Source organism: Vulpes vulpes, chromosome 2 (genome assembly GCF_048418805.1).
Source record: "Vulpes vulpes isolate BD-2025 chromosome 2, VulVul3, whole genome shotgun sequence".
NCBI classification, from domain to species: Eukaryota; Metazoa; Chordata; class Mammalia; order Carnivora; family Canidae; genus Vulpes; species Vulpes vulpes.
In genome coordinates this window covers 33498817-33518582 of record NC_132781.1, presented here as the reverse complement: position 1 = coordinate 33518582, position 19766 = coordinate 33498817, and the positions used below count along the sequence as shown (strand labels likewise).

The window sequence follows — 19766 nt, the reverse complement described above, 5'->3', positions numbered from 1 at the left end:
CAGGGATCCCTCTTTTTGAATTTTAGAATGGGTTTCTCTTCTGTAAAAAGCACCATTGGGATTTTTTTTTTAATTTTTATTTATTTATGATAGTCACACAGAGAGAGAGAGAGAGAGAGAGAGAGGCAGAGACACAGGCAGAGGGAGAAGCAGGCTCCATGCACTGGGAGCCCGATGTGGGATTCGATCCCGGGTCTCCAGGATCACGCCCTGGGGCAAAGGCAGGCGCTAAACCGCTGCGCCACCCAGGGATCTCCACCATTGGGATTTTGATAAGACATCTATTGATTCTGTAAATTGCTTTTTTTCTTTTTAAGATTTTATTTATTCATGAAAGACACACAAAGGCAGAGACCTAGTCAGAGGGAGAAGCAGGCTTCCTGTGGGGAGCCTGATGCAGGTCTTGATCCCAGGACCCCAGGGATCGTGACCTGAGGCAAAGGCAGATGCTCAACGATTAAGCTACCCAGATGCCCTTATAGTTTGCTTTGGATGATATTGTCATTTTAGCAATATTAAATCTTCAATCCATGAACATGGGATGTCTTTCCATTTATTTAGGGCTGCTTTCATTTCTTTTGTTGGTGTTTTCCATGTATAAATTTTCCAGCTCTTTGGTTAAATTTGTTACTAGGTATTTTACCTTTTTTTTTTTTTTTAATGTTACAGATGTATTTTCTTAATTATTTGAATTCTTCATTGCTAACATATAGAAATGTAAGTGTTTTTAAGAATGTGTTGATTTTGTGTTCTGCAGTTTTAGAGAATCTGCTTATTAGGTTTAACAGTTTTTGGTGGAATCTTTAGAGTTTTCTACTGACAAGATTATGTCATTCATTGCAAGCAAAGACTTACTTTTCTAGTTGGGATGATTTCCATTTCTTCTAATGGCTTAATCGCACTTGTGAAATTTTTAGTACTATGTTAGAAAGAAGTGGTGAAATGGGCATCCTTGTCTTTTTCCTGATCTTAAGAAAAAAGTTATTATTCACCACTGAGTATGATATTCACTCTGGATTTTTTTTTATGTGTGGACTTAAATTGAGGAAATTCTCTTTTTCATGTTTTGAGTGTTTTTGTTATGAAAGGATATTGGATTTTGTCAGGTCTTTTTTGTGTCAGTTGAGATGATCATGTGGGTTTCTTCCCTCATTTTAAGAATGTGATGTATTGAAGTTTTTTTTTTTTTTTAATTTTTATTTATTTATGATAGTCACACAGAGAGAGAGAGAGGCAGAGACATAGGCAGAGGGAGAAGCAGGCTCCATGCACCGGGAGCCCGACGTAGGATTCGATCCTGGGTCTCCAGGATCGCGCCCTGGGCCAAAGGCAGGCACCAAACCGCTGCACCACCCAGGGATCCCTGATGTATTATATTGAATGATTTTTTATGTTAACTGTCCTTGTATTCCAGAAGTAACTCTCACTTGGTCATGCTGTCTAGTCTTTTTTTTTTTTTTTTTAAGATTTTATTTCTTTATTCGTGAGAGACACAGAGGGGCAGAGACATAGGCAGAGGGAGAAGCAGGCTCTCCACGAGGAGCCCAATGTGGGACTTGATCCCGGGACTCTGGCATCATGCGCCCTGAGTCCAAGAGAGATGCTGAACTGCTGAGCCACCCTGGCGTCCCTGCCTAGACTTTTTTTTCTCAAGATTTTATTTATTCATTCATGAGAGATAGAGGCAGAGACACAGGCAGAGATTGAGGCTCAGAGAGAGAAGTAGGCTCCATGCAGGGAACCTGATGCGGGATTCGATCCTGGGTCTCCAGGATCACGCTGTGGGCCGAAGGCAGGCGCCAAACCGCTGAGCCACCCAGGCGTCCCTAGTCTTTTTAATATACTCTTGAATTCAGTGATGCCCAGGGTGGCTTTGCAGTTCAGTATCTGTCATTGTCTCTTTTTTTTTTTTTTTTTTTAAGGTTTTTATTTATTTTAGAGAGTTCACAAATGAGCAAGGAGGAGGGATGAGGAGGGCAGAAACTCAAGCCGACTCCATGCTGAACTCAAGCAGACTCCATGCTGAGTGCAGAACCTGACATGGGGCTCCATTTCACAACCCTGAGATCATTACCTGAGCTGAAATCAAGAGTTGGATCCCTAACCCGCAGCCACCCAGGTGTCTTGGTTCCAACTTTATAGAGCTTATAGTCTAGCAGGGCAGAGAACACCAACAACTAAGTCAGTGTAATAAAGTATTACAGGCACAATGAAGTAGAAGTACATGTTCCTATGGTAGTCTGTAGAGAATCAGGGTAAGCTTTCAGGAGGAAGTGACATATAAACAAAACTAAAGGATGAGTAGGAATAATATAGTTGAAGAATATCCTGGGTTTGGGGTACCTTGGGTGGCTCAGTGGGTTAAGCTTCAGGTCATGATCTAGAGTCCTGAAATCAAGACCCAAATTGATCAAGGCTCACTGCTCAGTGGGGAGCCTGTTGCTCCCTCTCTCTTGCCCCCCCCCCCCCCCCCCCCCCACACACACACACTTGTTTCTCTCTCTCTCTCTAAAAGAATATCCTGGGCAAAGAGGAAATATGCCTAAAGACTTAACCTTGTTGGGTCCCTTAGAGTGAGATAGAAAACGAGACTAGAGAGATGTGGGCTAAAGGCAGCCCTACAAGAGTGCTATGAATTTAGCAGAGCATTGTTGGAGAGGAAGAATACTGACCCAAATCTTACATTTGCAGAGGGACCAAAGAAATGATCTTCAAGGTTATTAAGAACAGAGGAATCCTTTTGTGTCTCTTTTTTCTTCCAGCTTTATACTTTTTGCTGTGAGGTACCCTTTTCCTTATTTTATCTTTTGTTAATCTTTGAGGTTTCCTTGGAAGTTTCATTTCTGAGTCAATTATTTGACTTTTAAAGCTTATCTTCTTTTGTAGAAATAGAGATAAATAGAAATAACAGCTATAGGGAGTACATGGGTATGGGATTATAGTTATTTGCCTTGAAACGTTTACTGCTCAATTAAAACATTTAATATTTAACTGTGAAGCTATTGTTTTTGGAAGGGTATTCAGAAAACCTTAGCATCTCCTTTTTATATTATCTACAGCTGTTCCCTATCTAGTAATAAAGGGATTAAATTAATAAAATTGGAAGTTTTGTAGAAATATTGTTCTTATAAAAGCATTTTATAATTGTAAAGAAACCAAACAATGCAAATATTCCATTACTGAACTGTAAAACTTTTAAGATATAAAGCTTTGTATTGCTTATTCATATTTTAGGTCTAATTTATATATCCATATTATATTCTTCAAAATAAGTTCACTTGTCAGAAAGGAATTTAATAGTACCTTAGACTTTTTCAGATATTTTATGAGAGGTTAGTATATCATCACTGGTTTGTTTTTAGAAAACCGGTTTTACAGTGATGGTCACTGTATCATTGTTTTTGTCAAGATTATCAACATCTTCCTTGTGAGATCCAGATAGCCTTAGAATCACTTTCTTTCCTATGGAGAATAGCTTCTTAACTTTGGAATGAGTTCTGTCCCTTTGAAAATTTGTCCCCGTCATGATGATAATGAGAATGAGATAGTAGATTGATTGCCTGCTATTTCTATAAGTTCCTTATAATTAATACAGGCACTAGAGAGTTACACTCATTAAATTTGGTATGTAAGTATTCAGTATGTACAAATTAAAGTAATGATGTTTCTAAAATCAAAATCTAATTTTTTGCCTCCTTAGCGCTGGCTGACGGAGCAGAGAGCTCAATGTCCTCATTGCCGGTAAGGGTTTTGCTATGATTATTTGTGACTGGAAAATAGTAAAGCGATGGGGTTAGAGTGTGCCCTAATAATCAGTTTTTCTGCAAACTGGTACATTTCTTCTCTTTGTGAATACAGTAAGCAATCTGTCCAGATAAAGAAATGCAAACTAATTTATCTGACTCAGAATTTTATAAGATACTTTGTTTACCTTCTTTTAGAGACTCATTCTGTAACTTTTTATAGTTTAAATGTTTTTTTAAGAGAGAGGGAAGAGGATGAGCAGGAGGAGAGGGAGAGAGAATCTTTTTTTTTTTTTTTTAAAGATTTATTTGAAAGAGCCTGAACCTGCATGGGTGGGGAGGAGCTCAGGGAGAGGGAGAGAGAATCTTAAGCAGGCTTCAAGCCCAGTGTGAGCCCAACATGGGGCTCAAACCATGACCCTGATATCATGACCTTAACCAACATCAAGAGTTGGACGCTTAACCAACTGAGCCACCCAGTCACCCGTAAAATTGAAAAGTTTTCTAATTAATACAGATAAAATGAAAAGACCTTCTATTTCAGATACTTCATGTCTGATCTTTTCATTAAATAACACTTTCAAAAGAAATGTTTAGATTTCATATCTATTTTTCTAGACATTTTTCTAGGAGTATACTGATACATACAGTTTTTTTCTAGAAATATAACCAATGATATGCTATTTTGGTTTTTTTAATATAAAATATGGTAAGACCTTCCTTGATAATGTGAACATATATGTCATTTTTAAAAAGTATGAATAATCCATTGTGTGACTATATGTTGATTTATTTATGCTTATATTCAGACATTTAGGTTGTTTCCAGTTTTGGTTTTTTCATAGAATGATGCCAGATTACATTGAAAGAAAGATTTTTACCATTTTACCTTCCTCTAATAATAGATACAAAAGTCTTGCCAATACTGATTATTACCAATCTATTGTTTGTCATTCCATTAAATGAAAAACATCTTGTTTTTAATACACTTTTTTTTTTAAGATTTTATTTATTCATTCATGAGAGACACACACACAGAGAGAGAGGCAGAGACACAGGTAAAGAGAGAAGCAGGCTTCATGCAGGGAGCCCGATGTGGGACTCGATCCCGGGACTCCAAAATCACGCCCAGGGCCAAAGGCAGGTGCTCAACGGCTGAGCCACCCAGGCGTCCCTTTAATACACTTTTGAAAAAATGATTGAGGGCAGCCTCTGTGGCGCAGCAGTTTGGCGCCGCCTGCAGCCCGGGGTGTGATCCTGGAGACCTGGGATCGAGTCCCGTGTCGGGCTTTCTGCATGGAGCCTGCTTCTCCTTCTGCCTGTCTCTTCCTCTGTCTTGCTCTCTCTGAATAAATAAATAAATAAATATTTTTTAAAAAATTAAAAATGATTGAAACAGCATCTTTTGAAACATATTTAGCTACTAATATTTCACTTTTGTTCACACTACCTCTTCATCTTATTTGATTGTCGATTTTCACTTTGTATTATTTTTTATATTAACTTTTAAGAAAACCACTATCACACAGAATTTTCTGTATTGATAAAATATTCCATAGCTTTGCTATCTAGTTCCACTAGGTATGTGGCAATTGAGCACTTGAAATTTGTCTAGTGACTATGTAATGAAATTTTCTTATTTAATTTTAATTCAAATTTTACATAGTCACATGTGACTGGTGGCTATCATTTTGGACAGTGTAACTTTAGACTGAGGAATTGAGAATTCAGTCTATAATGTGAATTCTTTTTGTAATGACATTAAGGTAAGAATAAATTGCAAACCATACTTTTCATTGACTTATTATTTTAATAGTAATATGATATGAATATGATTGTGAGCTCGGTTTTGAGGAATGTGTTTATTTGATAATTTCTTTTTTTTTTTTTTTTGCAACTATCTTCCTTCACTCTATAGTGTCCTCAAGTTTTATGCATGTTGTAGCATATGTCAGAGTTTAATTCTTTCTTAAAGCTGATTTATATTCCATCGCATGTATTTATCACATTTTGTTTATTTGTACATCTTTGATGGACATTTGGATTGCTTCCACTTTGGGGCTTACTATGCATAATGTTTCTATGATCATGGGTGTGCATCTCTTCTAGATCTGCCTTCAGTTTTTTTGAATATATACCTTGGAAATGATATTGTTGGATTATATGGTAATTGTATTTTTAATATTTTGGGGTATAGTTGGCAAATAAAATTGTAAGATACTTGAAGTGTACAGTGTGATGATAGACATATATATGTGTGTTGTGAAAAGATTCCATTGAGTTAATTAACACATCATCTCACATGATTACCTTTGGAATATGTTTATGTTAAAAAATAGTCTTGAATTCCTGAATTAGAATATATATACATATTTTTTCTCCAGTGCTCCACTCCAGCTAAGAGAACTAGTGAACTGTCGTTGGGCAGAAGAAGTAACACAGCAACTTGATACTCTTCAACTCTGCAGTCTCACCAAACATGAAGAAAATGAAAAGGACAAGTATGCCCTCAGTTTCTTTGTTCAAATATTTCATAGATATTGCCATATGTTACTTTAATGATACTATTGAAAGTTTCTTTTTCAGTTTATAGATGAACATTTAAGTATTTTTCTTCTGGCATGGTATGGGTATCACTGTTTTTGAAAGACGCTTCTAATTCTTGATTGGCTTCTTTTATGAGAGCCTCTCATAAAAGGAGTGAAACTGCTAGTGTTTGCTAATCTCTCTTTGCTCTTTTTTTTTTTTTTTTAAGAATTTTATTATTCATAAGAGACATAGGCAGGGACATAGGCAGAGGGAGAAGCAGGCTTCCAGTAGAGAGCCCGATGTGGGACTTGATCCTAGTAGAAGCTCAACTGCTGAGCCACCCAGGCGTCCCTCTCTTTGTCTTGTTACCTCTTGGTCCCTTTTTCCTTGGTTTGCTGAAGGTGCGTATATGCCATTGATAAAGAATTGTTCCGATAAATTTCCTATATTATAAAAGGGGTGTTCTAAATTTGGTAGTGTGGAATCATGCTAATTGAGCTTCCAGATAGTATCTAACATGCTGTTTTTTTTACACTTATTTCCATTTAGTATTCAGATTACTTGCAAATGAAAAATATAAAATGTAGACCTATTGATGTATTTAAGTTCAGTGTACTTTATTAGTGAGAAGCTTTTGTTTTATGATTTATTTATTTGGGATAGAGGGAGCATGCAGGAGGAACAGCAGAGGGAGAGGGAAAAACAGAAGCAGACTCCCTGATAAGTGTGGAGCCTGACATGGGGCTCAATCTCTCACCCCTGAGATCATGACCTGAGCCAAAATCAAGAGTCAGATGCTCAACCAACTGAGCCAGAGGTGCCCCTAGTGAAAAGCTTTTTAGGAAATGCAACTATGGGGAAGCCTGCGTGGCTCAGTGGTTTAGTGTCTGCGTTTGGCTCAGGACGTGATCCCGGGATCAAGTCCCACATCAGGCTCCCTAGGGAGCCTGCTTCACCCTTTGCTTGTGTCTCTGTCTCTCTCTCTGTGTCTCTCATGAGTAAGTAAATAAAATATATTTTTTTAAAAAAGAAATGCAATAGTGTTTCTCTTTAATAGACAACAGAAAACTTAAAAAAATTTTAACTATAGTAAAATACACGTTATATAAAATTTACTTCTTATCCATTTTTGAGGATACACTTTAGTAGTGTTAAATATATTCATATTGTACACCAATCTCCAGAACTTTTTCATCTTGCAAATCTGAAACTCTCTATCCATTAAACAATAATTACCCATTTCTTGGGATCCCTGGGTGGCGCAGCGGTTTGGCGCGTGCCTTTGGCCCAGGGCACGATCCTGAAGACCCGGGATCGAATCCCACGTCGGGCTCTCGGTGCATGGAGCCTGCTTCTCCCTCTGCCTGTGTCTCTGCCTCTCTCTTTCTCTCTCTCTCTGTGACTATCATAAATAAGTAAAAATTAAAAAAAAAAATTACCCATTTCTCCTTCTACCAACCTTGGCAGCCACCACTTTATTTCCTGCTTCTTCTATAAGTTTGACTGCTCTAGATTACTCATACAAGTGAAATCATACAGTGTTTGTCTTTTTGCTACTATTCCTTGATTTTGCATAATGTAGTTTATATTAGAATTTTATTCCTTTTTAAGGATAATTAACACTCCATTGTGTATGTGTATCACATTTTGTTTATCTGTTCATCTATTCATGGACATTTGGATTGCTTCCACTTTTGGGCTATTGTAAATAATGCTGCTGTGACCATAGGTATTCATCTTTTCTAGACCTTGCCTTCAATTTTTTCTTTATAAGATTTTTTTTTTTTTTGACTTTTTAAGATTTTTAAGTGATCTCTACACCACAACATGGGGCTCAAGATCAAGACTTGTACGCTCTGCTCTATTGGCTAAGCCAACCAGGCATCCATTTTTTTGGAACAATAACCAGCAGTGATATTGCTGAATTATATGGAATTCTGTTTTTAATATTTTGAAGAACTTCCATACTGTTTTCCATGGCAACTGCATCATGTTACATTCCCACCAACAGTGTACAGGATTCCAATTTCTCCATCTTTGCCCATAGGTAGCCATCCTAATGAGTATGAGGAAATATCTTGCGGTTTTGATTTACATTTATCTGATGATTAGGATGTTGAACATCTCTTTGTAATGCTTATTGATTATATGCACATCTTTGGGGAAAAATGTTAAGTCATTTGCCCATATATATTTTTAAAAGATTTTATTTACTTATTCATGAGAGACACAGATAAGCAGAGACATAGAGGGAGAAGCAGGTTCCTCGCAAGGAGCCCAATGCAAGACTCTATCCCCAGACTGGGATCGCGCCCTGAGCTGAAGGCAGACGCTCAACCACTGAGCCATCCAGGCATCCCCATTTGCCTGTATTTTAATCAAGTTTTTTTTTTTCTTTTGTTGAGTTGTAAGAGTTCTTTATTTTGGATATTAACTCTTTATCGATACATGCTTTGCAAATAGTCTTTTTTTTTTTTTTTTTTGCAAATACAGTCTTATTCCATAGATTGCCCTTCCAATCTGTTTATTGTGTCCTTTGATGTACAGAAGTTTTTTTGTTTTGTTTTTGTTTTTGTTTTTTTTAATTTTTTTTTTTTAATTTTTATTTATTTATGATAGGCACACAGTGTGAGAGAGAGAGAGAGGCAGAGACACAGGCAGAGGGAGAAGCAGGCTCCATGCACCGGGAGCCCGACGTGGGATTCGATCCCGGGTCTCCAGGATCGCGGCCTGGGCCAAAGGCAGGCGCCAAACCGCTGCGCCACCCAGGGATCCCTGATGTACAGAAGTTTTAATTTTTTTTTTAAGATTTTACTTATTTATTCATGAGAGACACACAGAAAGGCAGAGACACAGGCAGAGGGGGAAGCAGGCTCCATGCAGGGAGCCTGATGGCAGGACTCGATCCCAGGACTCCAGGATCACGCCCTGGGTCAAAGGCGCTAAACCACTGAGCCACCCAGGGATCCCCTCAGAAGTTTTAATTTTTTTTTTTTTTAGAAGTTTTAATTTTTTAAAAAAAGATCTGTATTTTAGAGAGAGTGCACAAGTGAGGGGGGCAGATGAGGAGAGAGACAGACAGACAGACTCACTCTTATGCAGACTTCACGCTCCAGCATTGTGCTGGATCTCATGACAATGAGTTTTGGGTATCAGCACAAACTGAGCTGAAACCAAGAGTTGGATGCTTAACTGACCGTGCCACCCAGGCACCCTCAGTTTTAAATTTTGATGTAGTTCACTTTATTTATTTTTGTCTCTCTTGCAGGTGCTTTTGGTGTCAGTAAGAAGTAATTTTGAAATTCAGTATCATAAAGCTTTTCCTCTATGTTTTCTTCTAAGAGCTACATAGTTTTAGGTCTTTTACCTATTTTAAGTTAAATTTTGCATGTTAAAAGCTAATGGTTTTTGTCTGCTAGGGCTGCCATAACAATATCACAGACTGGGTGGCTTACATAATACATTTATTTTCTCATAATATTGGGCCTGGAAGTTTAAGGTCAAGGTATTATCGACTTGGTTTCTGGTGAGGCCTTTCTCTTTGACATGGTGGGGTTCCTCCTTGCTGTGTCTTCACAGGGCCTCTTCTCTGTGTGTGAAACTTCTGGTATCTTCCTCTTCTCGGACTGATACCAGTTTTGTTCGGTTAGGATTCCACCTTTATGACCTCATTTAACCTTCTTTACCTCCTTAAAGACCCTATCTCCAAGTACATTTATATTGGGCTTCAACATAGGAATTTGGGAAGGATGCAATTCAGTTTATAACCAGGTCCAGATTAATGTTTTACACGTGGATATCCATTTTAAGGGAAAATTCATTTTTTAAAATTGAAGTGCTCATTTCTCATGAGAGTATGATATTATGTGTGTATCTTGATTGTTAGCATTGGCCACATGTGGGACAAATAATTTTTATATGTATATGTGTTCGTGTAGGTATGGACTTATGATTTGTTTAAAATATAAGATAGAACTTACAGTGATGCTAGGAAATGATGCTATATTTACACTTTATTTAGAAATTTTTTTTTTTTTTTCTTCACTTTATTTAGAAATTAATCTGGGCAGCCCCAGTGGCCCAGCGGTTTAGCACCGCCTTTGGCCCGAGGTGTGATCCTGGAGACTTGGGATCGAGTCCCACGTTGGGCTCCCTGCATGGAGCCTGCTTCTCCCTCTGCCTGTGTCTCTGCTTCTCTCTCTCTCTCTCTCTCTCTCTCTCTCTCTGTGTCTGTCATGAATAAATATTTTAAAAAATAAAAAAAATTAATCTGCATTTGTCACAATTGTATAGTCTTTATAAATTAATGAAAACAATACTTTAAAAAATTTTGTGTTCACATATGATTTTTTTAGCTTATAGAAGCATGGAATGCATTTTATATTGTTTCCTGAGTTATAATCTGTTTAAAATTAACTTGTTTTCTAAACTTAGGAATTTATTCAGGTAATTATCGTATAATTTTAATTAATTTAAGCTATATTTTTTTTTCATAACATATAGATGTGAAAATCACCATGAAAAGCTTAGTGTATTTTGCTGGACTTGTAAGAAGTGTATCTGCCATCAGTGTGCACTTTGGGGAGGAATGGTGAGCAGAAAAAATTTAGCATATTACTTTTAGCTAGAGACTGGAAAGCACCAAAATACTTGTTAGATTTAGATAGAAAATATTATTTTACTCTGCTTATAGATTGAAATTTAAATGCATCTGATTTCTAGCAGAAGGTATCATACACCATAAACTTCTTTTGTGGGAGATACTGATTTGGAATGTGCATTTCTTACATAAACATATTATTTTAGTTGGAAAAATATAAAATGTATATTAATTTGTAAATCTTTTATTGTAGGATCAAAGTCTTATTTCTGATTAAAGGACAAGTTGATCTGATGTTCTGGCCACAATTTCCAGATTCAGTTTCAAATGAAACAATTTTAGATATTTGTGAAACAATATGAACGCAAACATCTGGATCTTACGGGTTTTTTTTCTTTTTTCCAGTTTAATTCAAAAGTAGTTTTTAAGGCATTGTACCTTTTATCAAGTCTAAAACACTCAAGTCAGTTTTCCTGTAAACAGCCTTTGTTTCACAGTTTCACTGTTTAATTAATATTTAAATTGTATACCTGTGTACTAGGTGCAATTCATGTAAATAGGCTTGAGAATAAACACAATAGGTTTTTGGTGGGGAGAGTTAGTTATAGTGGGAGCAGAAGTTGCTAGACAACTAGACATAGCTGTTAGCAATAAGAATTGATCATTCTTGGGGTACCTGGATAGCTCAGTTGGTTAAGTGTCAGATTTCTGATCTTAGCTCAGGTCATGAGTTCAGACTGAGTTGGAACCTACTTAAAAAAAAAAAGAAAATAATTGATCATTTTTTGGGTATCAGCATATTTGAGGGAGAGAATGACAGGCAGCATGGTTCAGTAGAGCTCATTTTAGAGAGTTTTCTGCTAGGATTTGAGTACTAATGTTCTGAGTAGAAAAAATTGAATTCTTACAATTTAGTACTTAATTAAATATGTGGATTTAGTAAGAAGCAATGGGAACATTCTTTTCTATATTTTAAGTGGACATACAAAAATCTACATCTTTTTTATTTTAGAGACCATGGTTGGGTGCTTTTGTTAAGACAATGCTAAGAACTTACCTGTTAATAGTAAGGTTTTGTGGGGTTTTTTGTTTTAGGCTTTATTCATTTTAGAGAGAGTGGGCACAAGTAGGAAGGGCAGAGGGAGTGGGAGAGACAATCCCAGGCAGACCCCACGCTGAGCACAGAACCCAGTGTGGGGCTCAATCTCGTGACCCCAAGATCATGATCTGTGTAGAAATCAAGAGTTGGACACTCAAACAACTGAGCTACCTAGACAGAAGGAGTTAATTTTGCAGAAGCCTAGTGAAAAGAAATTTGAAAACATGAAAAAGGGTAGTTAGTGCTGACCAAGAAGAGAGTGGCAAATAAAGTTGTGTCAGATGGTTTGAGCCACGGTTAAAGATTTTGGTTCTTTCTAAGGAATACAGATTTCTAGATGAGTGTAAATGTTTTCCTGAAATTCTTTATCTGTAATCATTAAGGATTTCCTATATAGGCCAAGTGATCTTGAGAAAGCTCTGGTGGATTTTAACAAAGTAGACAGCCAAAAAAAAATTCATTTGAAAATATTTACTAATTTCTTAGTATCCGCGAAGTGTTAATAAAGAAGTATGAGTGGTTGAGGTAAAAAAAGAAAAATGTTCTAAAACTATTCTTAATTTAAATAGCATGGTGGACATACCTTTAAACCTTTGGCAGAAATTTATGAACAGCATGTTACTAAAGTGAATGAAGAAGTGGCTAAACTTCGTCGGCGTCTCATGGAACTGATCAGCTTAGTTCAAGAAGTGGTAAGACTACGACTGAAAGATCATTATCCATTGTATAGTCTATCTTATGTAATATATGTATTTTTACAATACAAATAAATTATGTTGAAATCGAGATTTAAAAATTTGAGGAGATAAATTTATAGTCAGTTTCACCAACTTCAAACTAGCTGAAGAATTTGCATCCAAACCCCTGGCCTGTTCCACATTTGGAACCAGATAATTGCCTTTTCTTATGCAGAAACAGAAAATCTGTGAATGAGTTAAATAAGCCTGTTTGATATAGTCAGTAATCGACTTGTAAATAGTATTGACTTTTACAAAGTCTGTCATTCTTTGGACCCTCAGCTTTTGGGAGAGTTTCTGCTACCAATGAATGAATTATTTCTGATGTCTTGAATTAGAACTCTACAGAATTGCAAGAGTAATATTTAACACTACTCTTCAGATACTTTATAGGTCAGATTTGGTTGAATTATTTACCACTTATTATTTATATGGGGAAATGTGATAGAAGTTTCAAACATTTAAGTACTGAATATACTTTTTTTTTCTTTTAAGATTTTATTCATTTATTCATGAGAGACAGAGAGGCAGAGACATAGGCAAAGGGAGTAGCAGGTTCCCTACATGGATCTAGTCCCAAGTCAGGACTAGATCGCTGGATGGGGGATCATGCCCTGAGTCGAAGGCAGATGCTCAGCCACTGAGCCACCCAGGCGTCCCCTGAATATACTTTTGGAATTGCTGGAATGCCAGTTGTAGCTAGTGAGGTTTGGGGCCTTTTCTGATTTAAGATGTCTTTACTTAATTAACCCTTTCAGGAATCAAGATTCAAAGCATTATTTTATAACTTTTTTTTTTATACAAAAAGTTTGAGTTGCATATATGCTACCTACAAAGTAATTTTGGAATATAAATAACCTGAATGTCTTCTCTTTGGACTTCATCTAACTCCTCTTTTTTTTACTGTTACTTTCTCTTGGCAACATAATTTGATCTTTAGGGAGCGTGTCCTAACTTTGAAATTCTCACTACTTATATTTCTAATAAGCATAGGAAAGATTACTTTTTATTTTTAGTGGTATGCTTTAAGAGTCTGCAATGTGTTCTGTAATCTGAAAATCCTGGGGTTTTTTTTCTTTCTCTGTTCTAAAAAATGTTTTAAACTTTGTAAACTAGAGTACATACAGTGTTTGAAATTTTTCATTTGTTTTAGAGTTTTACATGATGTGAACCTGGCATCAGTATACTTTTTTCTTTTTGAATAGTGGTTTTTTATCAGACATGATTGGGGCTTTGAGTATTTGTTTTGTATATAGTATTTGAACCAGAATTTTGTAATTACATATCTTTCACTGTTAAAAGAGCCTGTACTTTATTATGTTTTGTTTACTTTTAAGAATTTTGTTCCTAAAAAAAAAAAAAAAAAAAAAAAAAGAATTTTGTTCCTGCTTCATTTCAGTGCACGATTTTTTAAAGCAGTGAGTTGCCTATGATATATAAACGATTTAAAAGTATGGTTGTATTACAGTTTTTAAAGAGGAAATCAGCTTACTTTAAGAATAATTGCAGTGATTGTGTTATGTCTGTTTGCTTCTGTTTTAAAAATTCAATTTTTTTTTTACCTGTTTATCTTCTAGGAGCGAAATGTAGAAGCTGTTAGAAATGCAAAAGATGAGCGTGTTCGGGAAATTAGGAATGCAGTGGAGATGATGATTGCACGATTAGACACACAGCTAAAGAATAAGCTCATAACACTAATGGGTGAGTGTTTTTCTATGCTGTTGTAATATGTGGTGTTTTGAGCCTCCTTGAAGTTCCATCTTGAAAGGGTAAAGGTTGGTGAGTTGTTATAGGCTAGGAAAAGATGGCCTTTGAAAGTAAAAGTTCCACCTGTTAAATGTCCCTCTGAATCAAATAACGTTACACATAATTAATATAACTCCCATTAACTCCATGGATATGTATGCTTCTAGTTCTTTAGGCTAGTGATTTACAATGAAAATGGCCTGGTTCAGCAGCCATGGCTTCCTTGTCATCATCTTTTTTTTTTTTTTTTCTCCCAACATCTAAAGCAGTTTCTTTCTTCTCTATAGTACAGAATTACTAGTAATACAGAATTCTCTATAGTAATAATAAATTATTATTATGTTCTTTATTCTTGTGTGTTTCTAGCTTCTTGAGACTATTCCTTTTTGGGCTTTTTGTTTTGTTTTTGTCTTTGTCTTTGTTTTTTTTACAGATTCTTATGTTTAAAGAACATACCATTTGTTGACATGTAGTGTAACTTTTGGCCAACTTACTGTATTTCTTTTTAAGCCACATTTAAATTCTGGGAAAGAAGTACTTCAGAAGAGTTGATTTGAGTAAAAAATGTACTCTTTTATATATGTTTGTATTCTTTTAGAAAAAGCAGTAACAGTTTCCTTAGAGAATATATTGTCATTGTGTATTCCTAGATGAACTTAATAGATCTGAATTGCAATTTGTCTAAAACTGTAGTTAAGGTTGATTCTGAAATCCCCTTGTCAAAACTACTGCAATATTAGATTAGGCCTTTTAAAGCTCTGGGAAAATTTTTTAGGGTAGCTTTAATGACCTTTTATTTACTTGAAATCAATTCCTTGTTATTGACTATGTTCAGTGAAAGTTAATTTCATTCTTAAACCAGTAATTAGCCTGAGTGTTGGTGTTTTGCTGTCTTTTAAATAGGTCAGAAGACATCTCTAACACAAGAAACAGAGCTCTTGGAATCCTTACTTCAGGAGGTAGAGCACCAGGTAATGAAATAATAAATGTAATGAAATAAAAGTCTATCAACAGGCTTAAAAAAATTTGGGGAGGGGCAGGATTGTGTGAGACCAAAAGATTGGGAGATCTATGTTCTATATTAGGCATTTTTATGAATTAGGAATCAATGGATTCTTCTCAAGTTTCTCCATCGTGTTTGGGATTTATTTATTTATTATTATATTTTATAATATATAATATATATAACATAAACTATTATAAATTATAAATTATGTTATTTAATTTAATAAATTATTTAATAAGATTTATTCTGTTTTGTAAGAACGCTATTATTTTTGTAGGGAATAGCCTGTAGAAATCTGTGAATCTATAAAAGATGAAAATCTTCTGACATTGTAACTTAACTTAAAAATTAACGTTTTTATTTGTTAAGGAAATTTGTTAAGGAAAATTTTTTAAAGAGATTTTATTTATTCATGAGAGATAGAGAGAAAGGCAGAGACATAGGCAAAGGGACAAGCAGGCTCCCCTAATGCAGAACTCAATCCCAGAACCCCTGAATCACAACCTGAGCCAAAGGCAGATGCTCAACCACTAAGCCACCCAGGCCTCCCTGTTAAGGAAATTTTTATTAAGTATCAAATAGGTAACAGGCATTTTTTAAAGATGTTCAGAACATAGCAGTGGACAAAATGGCAAAAATGTTGCCTTCATAGAATGAGGTAGGTGAAGATGAATGAATAAAGTGCATAATGTTACATATTTGATATATTAATCTGTCTTCGGTTTTGGAATCCTTGAATTCCTCTGAGTGCCTGATACATAGATGTTTCCTCAGATTATTCTCTTAATTATCATCCTGGGGATTCCATTTACTACTTTGCATTTTTTAAAAATATTTTATTTATTTATTTGCATGATATGGGGAGGAGGAGGGAGCAGAGGGAGAAGCAGACTCCCCACTGAGCAGGGAGCCTGACCGAGGGCCAACTCCAGGACCCTGAGATCATGACCCGAGCCAAAGGTAGATGCTTAACTGGCTAAGCCACCTGGACACCCCTTTTTACTTCTTTCTTGGGTTGAAGTCCATATTTCCTGATTTCCATGGCTTCTACTCTCTTGCTTTACTTGTTTTGGTATCACATATCATCCTGAGCTTTCCTGAAAGGTTAATTAGGATTGATCAATCTTTGCCTTTGCCACTCCCTCTCCCTCTCCCTTTCCTTTTTTTTTTTTTTTTTTTAAGATTTTATTTATTCATGAGAGACACAGAAAGAGAGAGAGAGAGAGAGAGAGTCAGAGACACAGGCAGAGGGAGAAGCAGGCTGCATGCAGGGAGCCCGATACGGGACTCGATCCCAGGTCTCTAGGACCAGGCCCTGGGCCGAAGGCAGTGCTAAACCACTGAGCCACTCGACAGAGACACAGCACAAATGAGGAGCATGGGGAAGAGGGAGCAGAGGGAACAAGACAATAATCCTAAGCAGGCTCCATGCCTAACAGTGATTCTGATGCTGGGCTCAGACTCACAACCCTGAGTTCCTGACCTGAGCTCAAATCAAGAGTCAGATGTTTCACTGATGGAGCCACCCAGGTGGCCCTTCAGAATAAATTTTTTAAGACTGGATGTCTGAAAGTATTTTTATTCAGTTTTTTTTATTCAGTTTTTATACTTGATTGACAGTTTAATAAAATTTGGTACATAAATATTTATTGAAAGACTCTTGTTTTTCTCTTTAGTATTCCCATTCTTAATTGTGCATGTGTCTCTAGTCCAGAGACTATTTTTTTCCCCTCCAGAGAATAAACTAGCACGTTTCTGCTAAGTGTTGGAACAAATTTAAATCATCTGTGGTAGAGTGGGGGCAGAGATCTGGGGATCTATGTGCTTTTATTTTAACAGCTTTATGGAAGAATAATTGACAAAAATAATTGGCATGTATTTAAAATATATAACTTGACAAATTTTGATAAAGTATATAGCTTTAAAACTGTCACTGTAATCAAGATAGTCAACATATTCATCATCCCTCGAAATTACTTTGTGCCTCTTTGTAAGTTTTTCTCCTGCTTTTCCCCACAGTTCCTTCCCCAGGCAACCCCCTCATCTGCTTTCTATCATAGATAAATTTGCATTTTCTAGAATTGTATTTAATTGGAATTATATATATTATGTACTTAATTTATGTTGGGCTTCTTCCAGCAAAATTTTTTTGCAACTCCTTCATATATCAATTGTTTTACTTGTGGGTAGTATTCTTTTGTTGTTTTATTTATTTATTTATTATTATTTTTTAAATTTTTATTTATTTATGATAGTCACAGAAAGAGAGAGAGAGAGAGAGAGAGGCAGAGACATAGGCAGAGGGAGAAGCAGGCTCCATGCACCGGGAGCCCGATGTGGGATTCGATCCTGGGTCTCCAGGATCACGCCCTGGGCCAAAGGCACGCGCTAAACCGCTGCACCACCCAGGGATCCCTTGTTGTTGTTTTTAAAATATATTTATTTATGTAAGTAATCTCTATGTCCAATATAGGGCTCAGACTCATGACTCCAAGATCAAGAGTTCCATGCTCTACTGACTGAGCCAGCCAGGCTCCTTTTTTTTTTAAAAGATTTTATTTACTTATTCATGAGAGACACAGAGAGAGAGAGGCAGAGACATGGGCAGAGGGAGAAGCAGGCTCCCTGCAGGGAGCTGGATGTGGGACTTACTTCCCAGACCCGTGATAACAACCTGAGTCAAAATACAAAAATCAATTATAGGAGCACCTGGGTAGCTCAAGCATTGAGCTGCCCAGGTGCTCCTATAATTGATTTTTGTATTTTGATCTTGTATCCTTCAATCTTGCTAAATTTATTAGTTCTAGTAGCTATTTTGTAGATTTCTGGAATTGCCTGCAGATAGTCATGCTATCTTTGAATACAGACAGTTTTCTTTTTGCTTTAGTTTCCTGTCAGGTTTTACTGACCAGAACTTCTAGTATAATGTCAATTTATGATGATAGCAGTTTATTGTAGATGTATTCTCTCTCTCTCTCTTTCTTTTTTTTTTTAAGTAGGCTCCATGCCCAGCATGGAGCCCATGGTGGAGCTCAAAGCCACTACTGTGAGATTGAGACCTGAGCTGAGATCAAGAGTTGTTTAACTGACTGAACAACCCAGGCTGGCTGTCTTATAGATATTCTTTATCAGGTTTAGAAATTTTATTCCCATTTAATGGGATTTTTCATCAGGAATAAGTGTTGGATATTGTCAATTTTTTTTTCTGCATGTTTTGAGATTATCGTATGGCTTTCTTTTTTCATTCTTTAAGTGAATTAACTTTTTAAAAAAATATTATACCAACTTTGTACTTCTGGGATAAAAACTGTGGTTTGGTCAATGTATTGTCCTTTTAACGCATTATTGGATTTGATTAAATCAGATTTTGTTTAGACTTTTTGCATTTTTGTACCTGAGGTATATTAGATGGTAGTTTATTTTTCTCGAAGTATCTTTGTCTGGCTTTGTTAGAATAATGATGGCCTCAAAGAATTGTAAAGTATGCCCTCTTCAGTTTTCTGGAAGAAGTTGAGTAGGATTGATATTATTTCTTTAGATGTTTGATAGAATTTACCAGTGAAGACGTTGGGGCCTTGTTTTCTTTGTGGAGTGATTTTCAACGACAAATTCAGTTTCTTTAATTGATATATTCTTTTTTTTTTTTTTTTTTTTTTTAAGATTTATTTGTTTGTTTACGATAGACAGAGAGGCAGAGACACAGGAGGAGGGAAAAGCAGGCTCCATGCCAGGAGCCCGACGTGGGACTCGATCTTGGGACTCCAGGATTGCGCCCTGGGCCAAAGGCAGGCGCCAAACCGCTGAACCACCCAGGGATCCCCTAATTGATATATTCTTATTTTTTATTTCATTTTATTTTTTTAGAGTGAGCAAGTGCCGTGGGTAGGGGCATAGGGAGAGGAAGAGAGAATCCTAAACAGGTTCCATATCTGGTGTGGAGCCCAGTGCAGGGCTCAGTCTCACAACTCAGATCATGACCTGAGCCAAAAATCAAGGGTCGATTGCTTAACTGGGTGAGCTTTGGTAGTTGGTGTCTTTCAGGGAATTTTTTTCATTTCATTTGAATTAGCCAAAAATATCAGTGCAAAATTTATGATATTCTCTTCCTACTCTTTCAAAATTTGTAGAATGCAGTGTTATCATCTCTTTCTTTCCTATATTGATAATTTGTGTCTTTTTCTCCTGATCAGTTGGCTAGAGGATATCTATTTTTGTTGATGTTTTCAAAGACTTAGCTTTTGGTTTTTCTCGGTTGTTTTTGTTTTTTTATTTCATTGATTTTTATTTCGATCTAATTGTTTTGCTT

General features: G+C 36.2%; 1 protein-coding gene across 14 annotated transcripts in view; it reads left to right on the top strand.

Moving 5' to 3' along the window:
- Nucleotides 1-19766, top strand: part of TRIM37 (tripartite motif containing 37) — a 244159-nt gene that overhangs the window by 8533 nt on the left and 215860 nt on the right. For 9 of the 14 annotated variants that reach the window (XM_072747599.1, XM_072747601.1, XM_072747598.1 and 6 more), the window contains exons 3-8: nt 3701-3741; nt 6128-6244; nt 10776-10863; nt 12541-12663; nt 14286-14409; nt 15358-15425. In XM_072747599.1, coding sequence (XP_072603700.1) covers nt 3701-3741; nt 6128-6244; nt 10776-10863; nt 12541-12663; nt 14286-14409; nt 15358-15425 — 561 coding nt within the window. The remainder of the gene's footprint in view (nt 1-3700; nt 3742-6127; nt 6245-10775; nt 10864-12540; nt 12664-14285; nt 14410-15357; nt 15426-19766) is intronic. The other 5 variants (XM_072747602.1, XM_072747603.1, XM_072747604.1 and 2 more) reach the window with 1 other exon arrangement.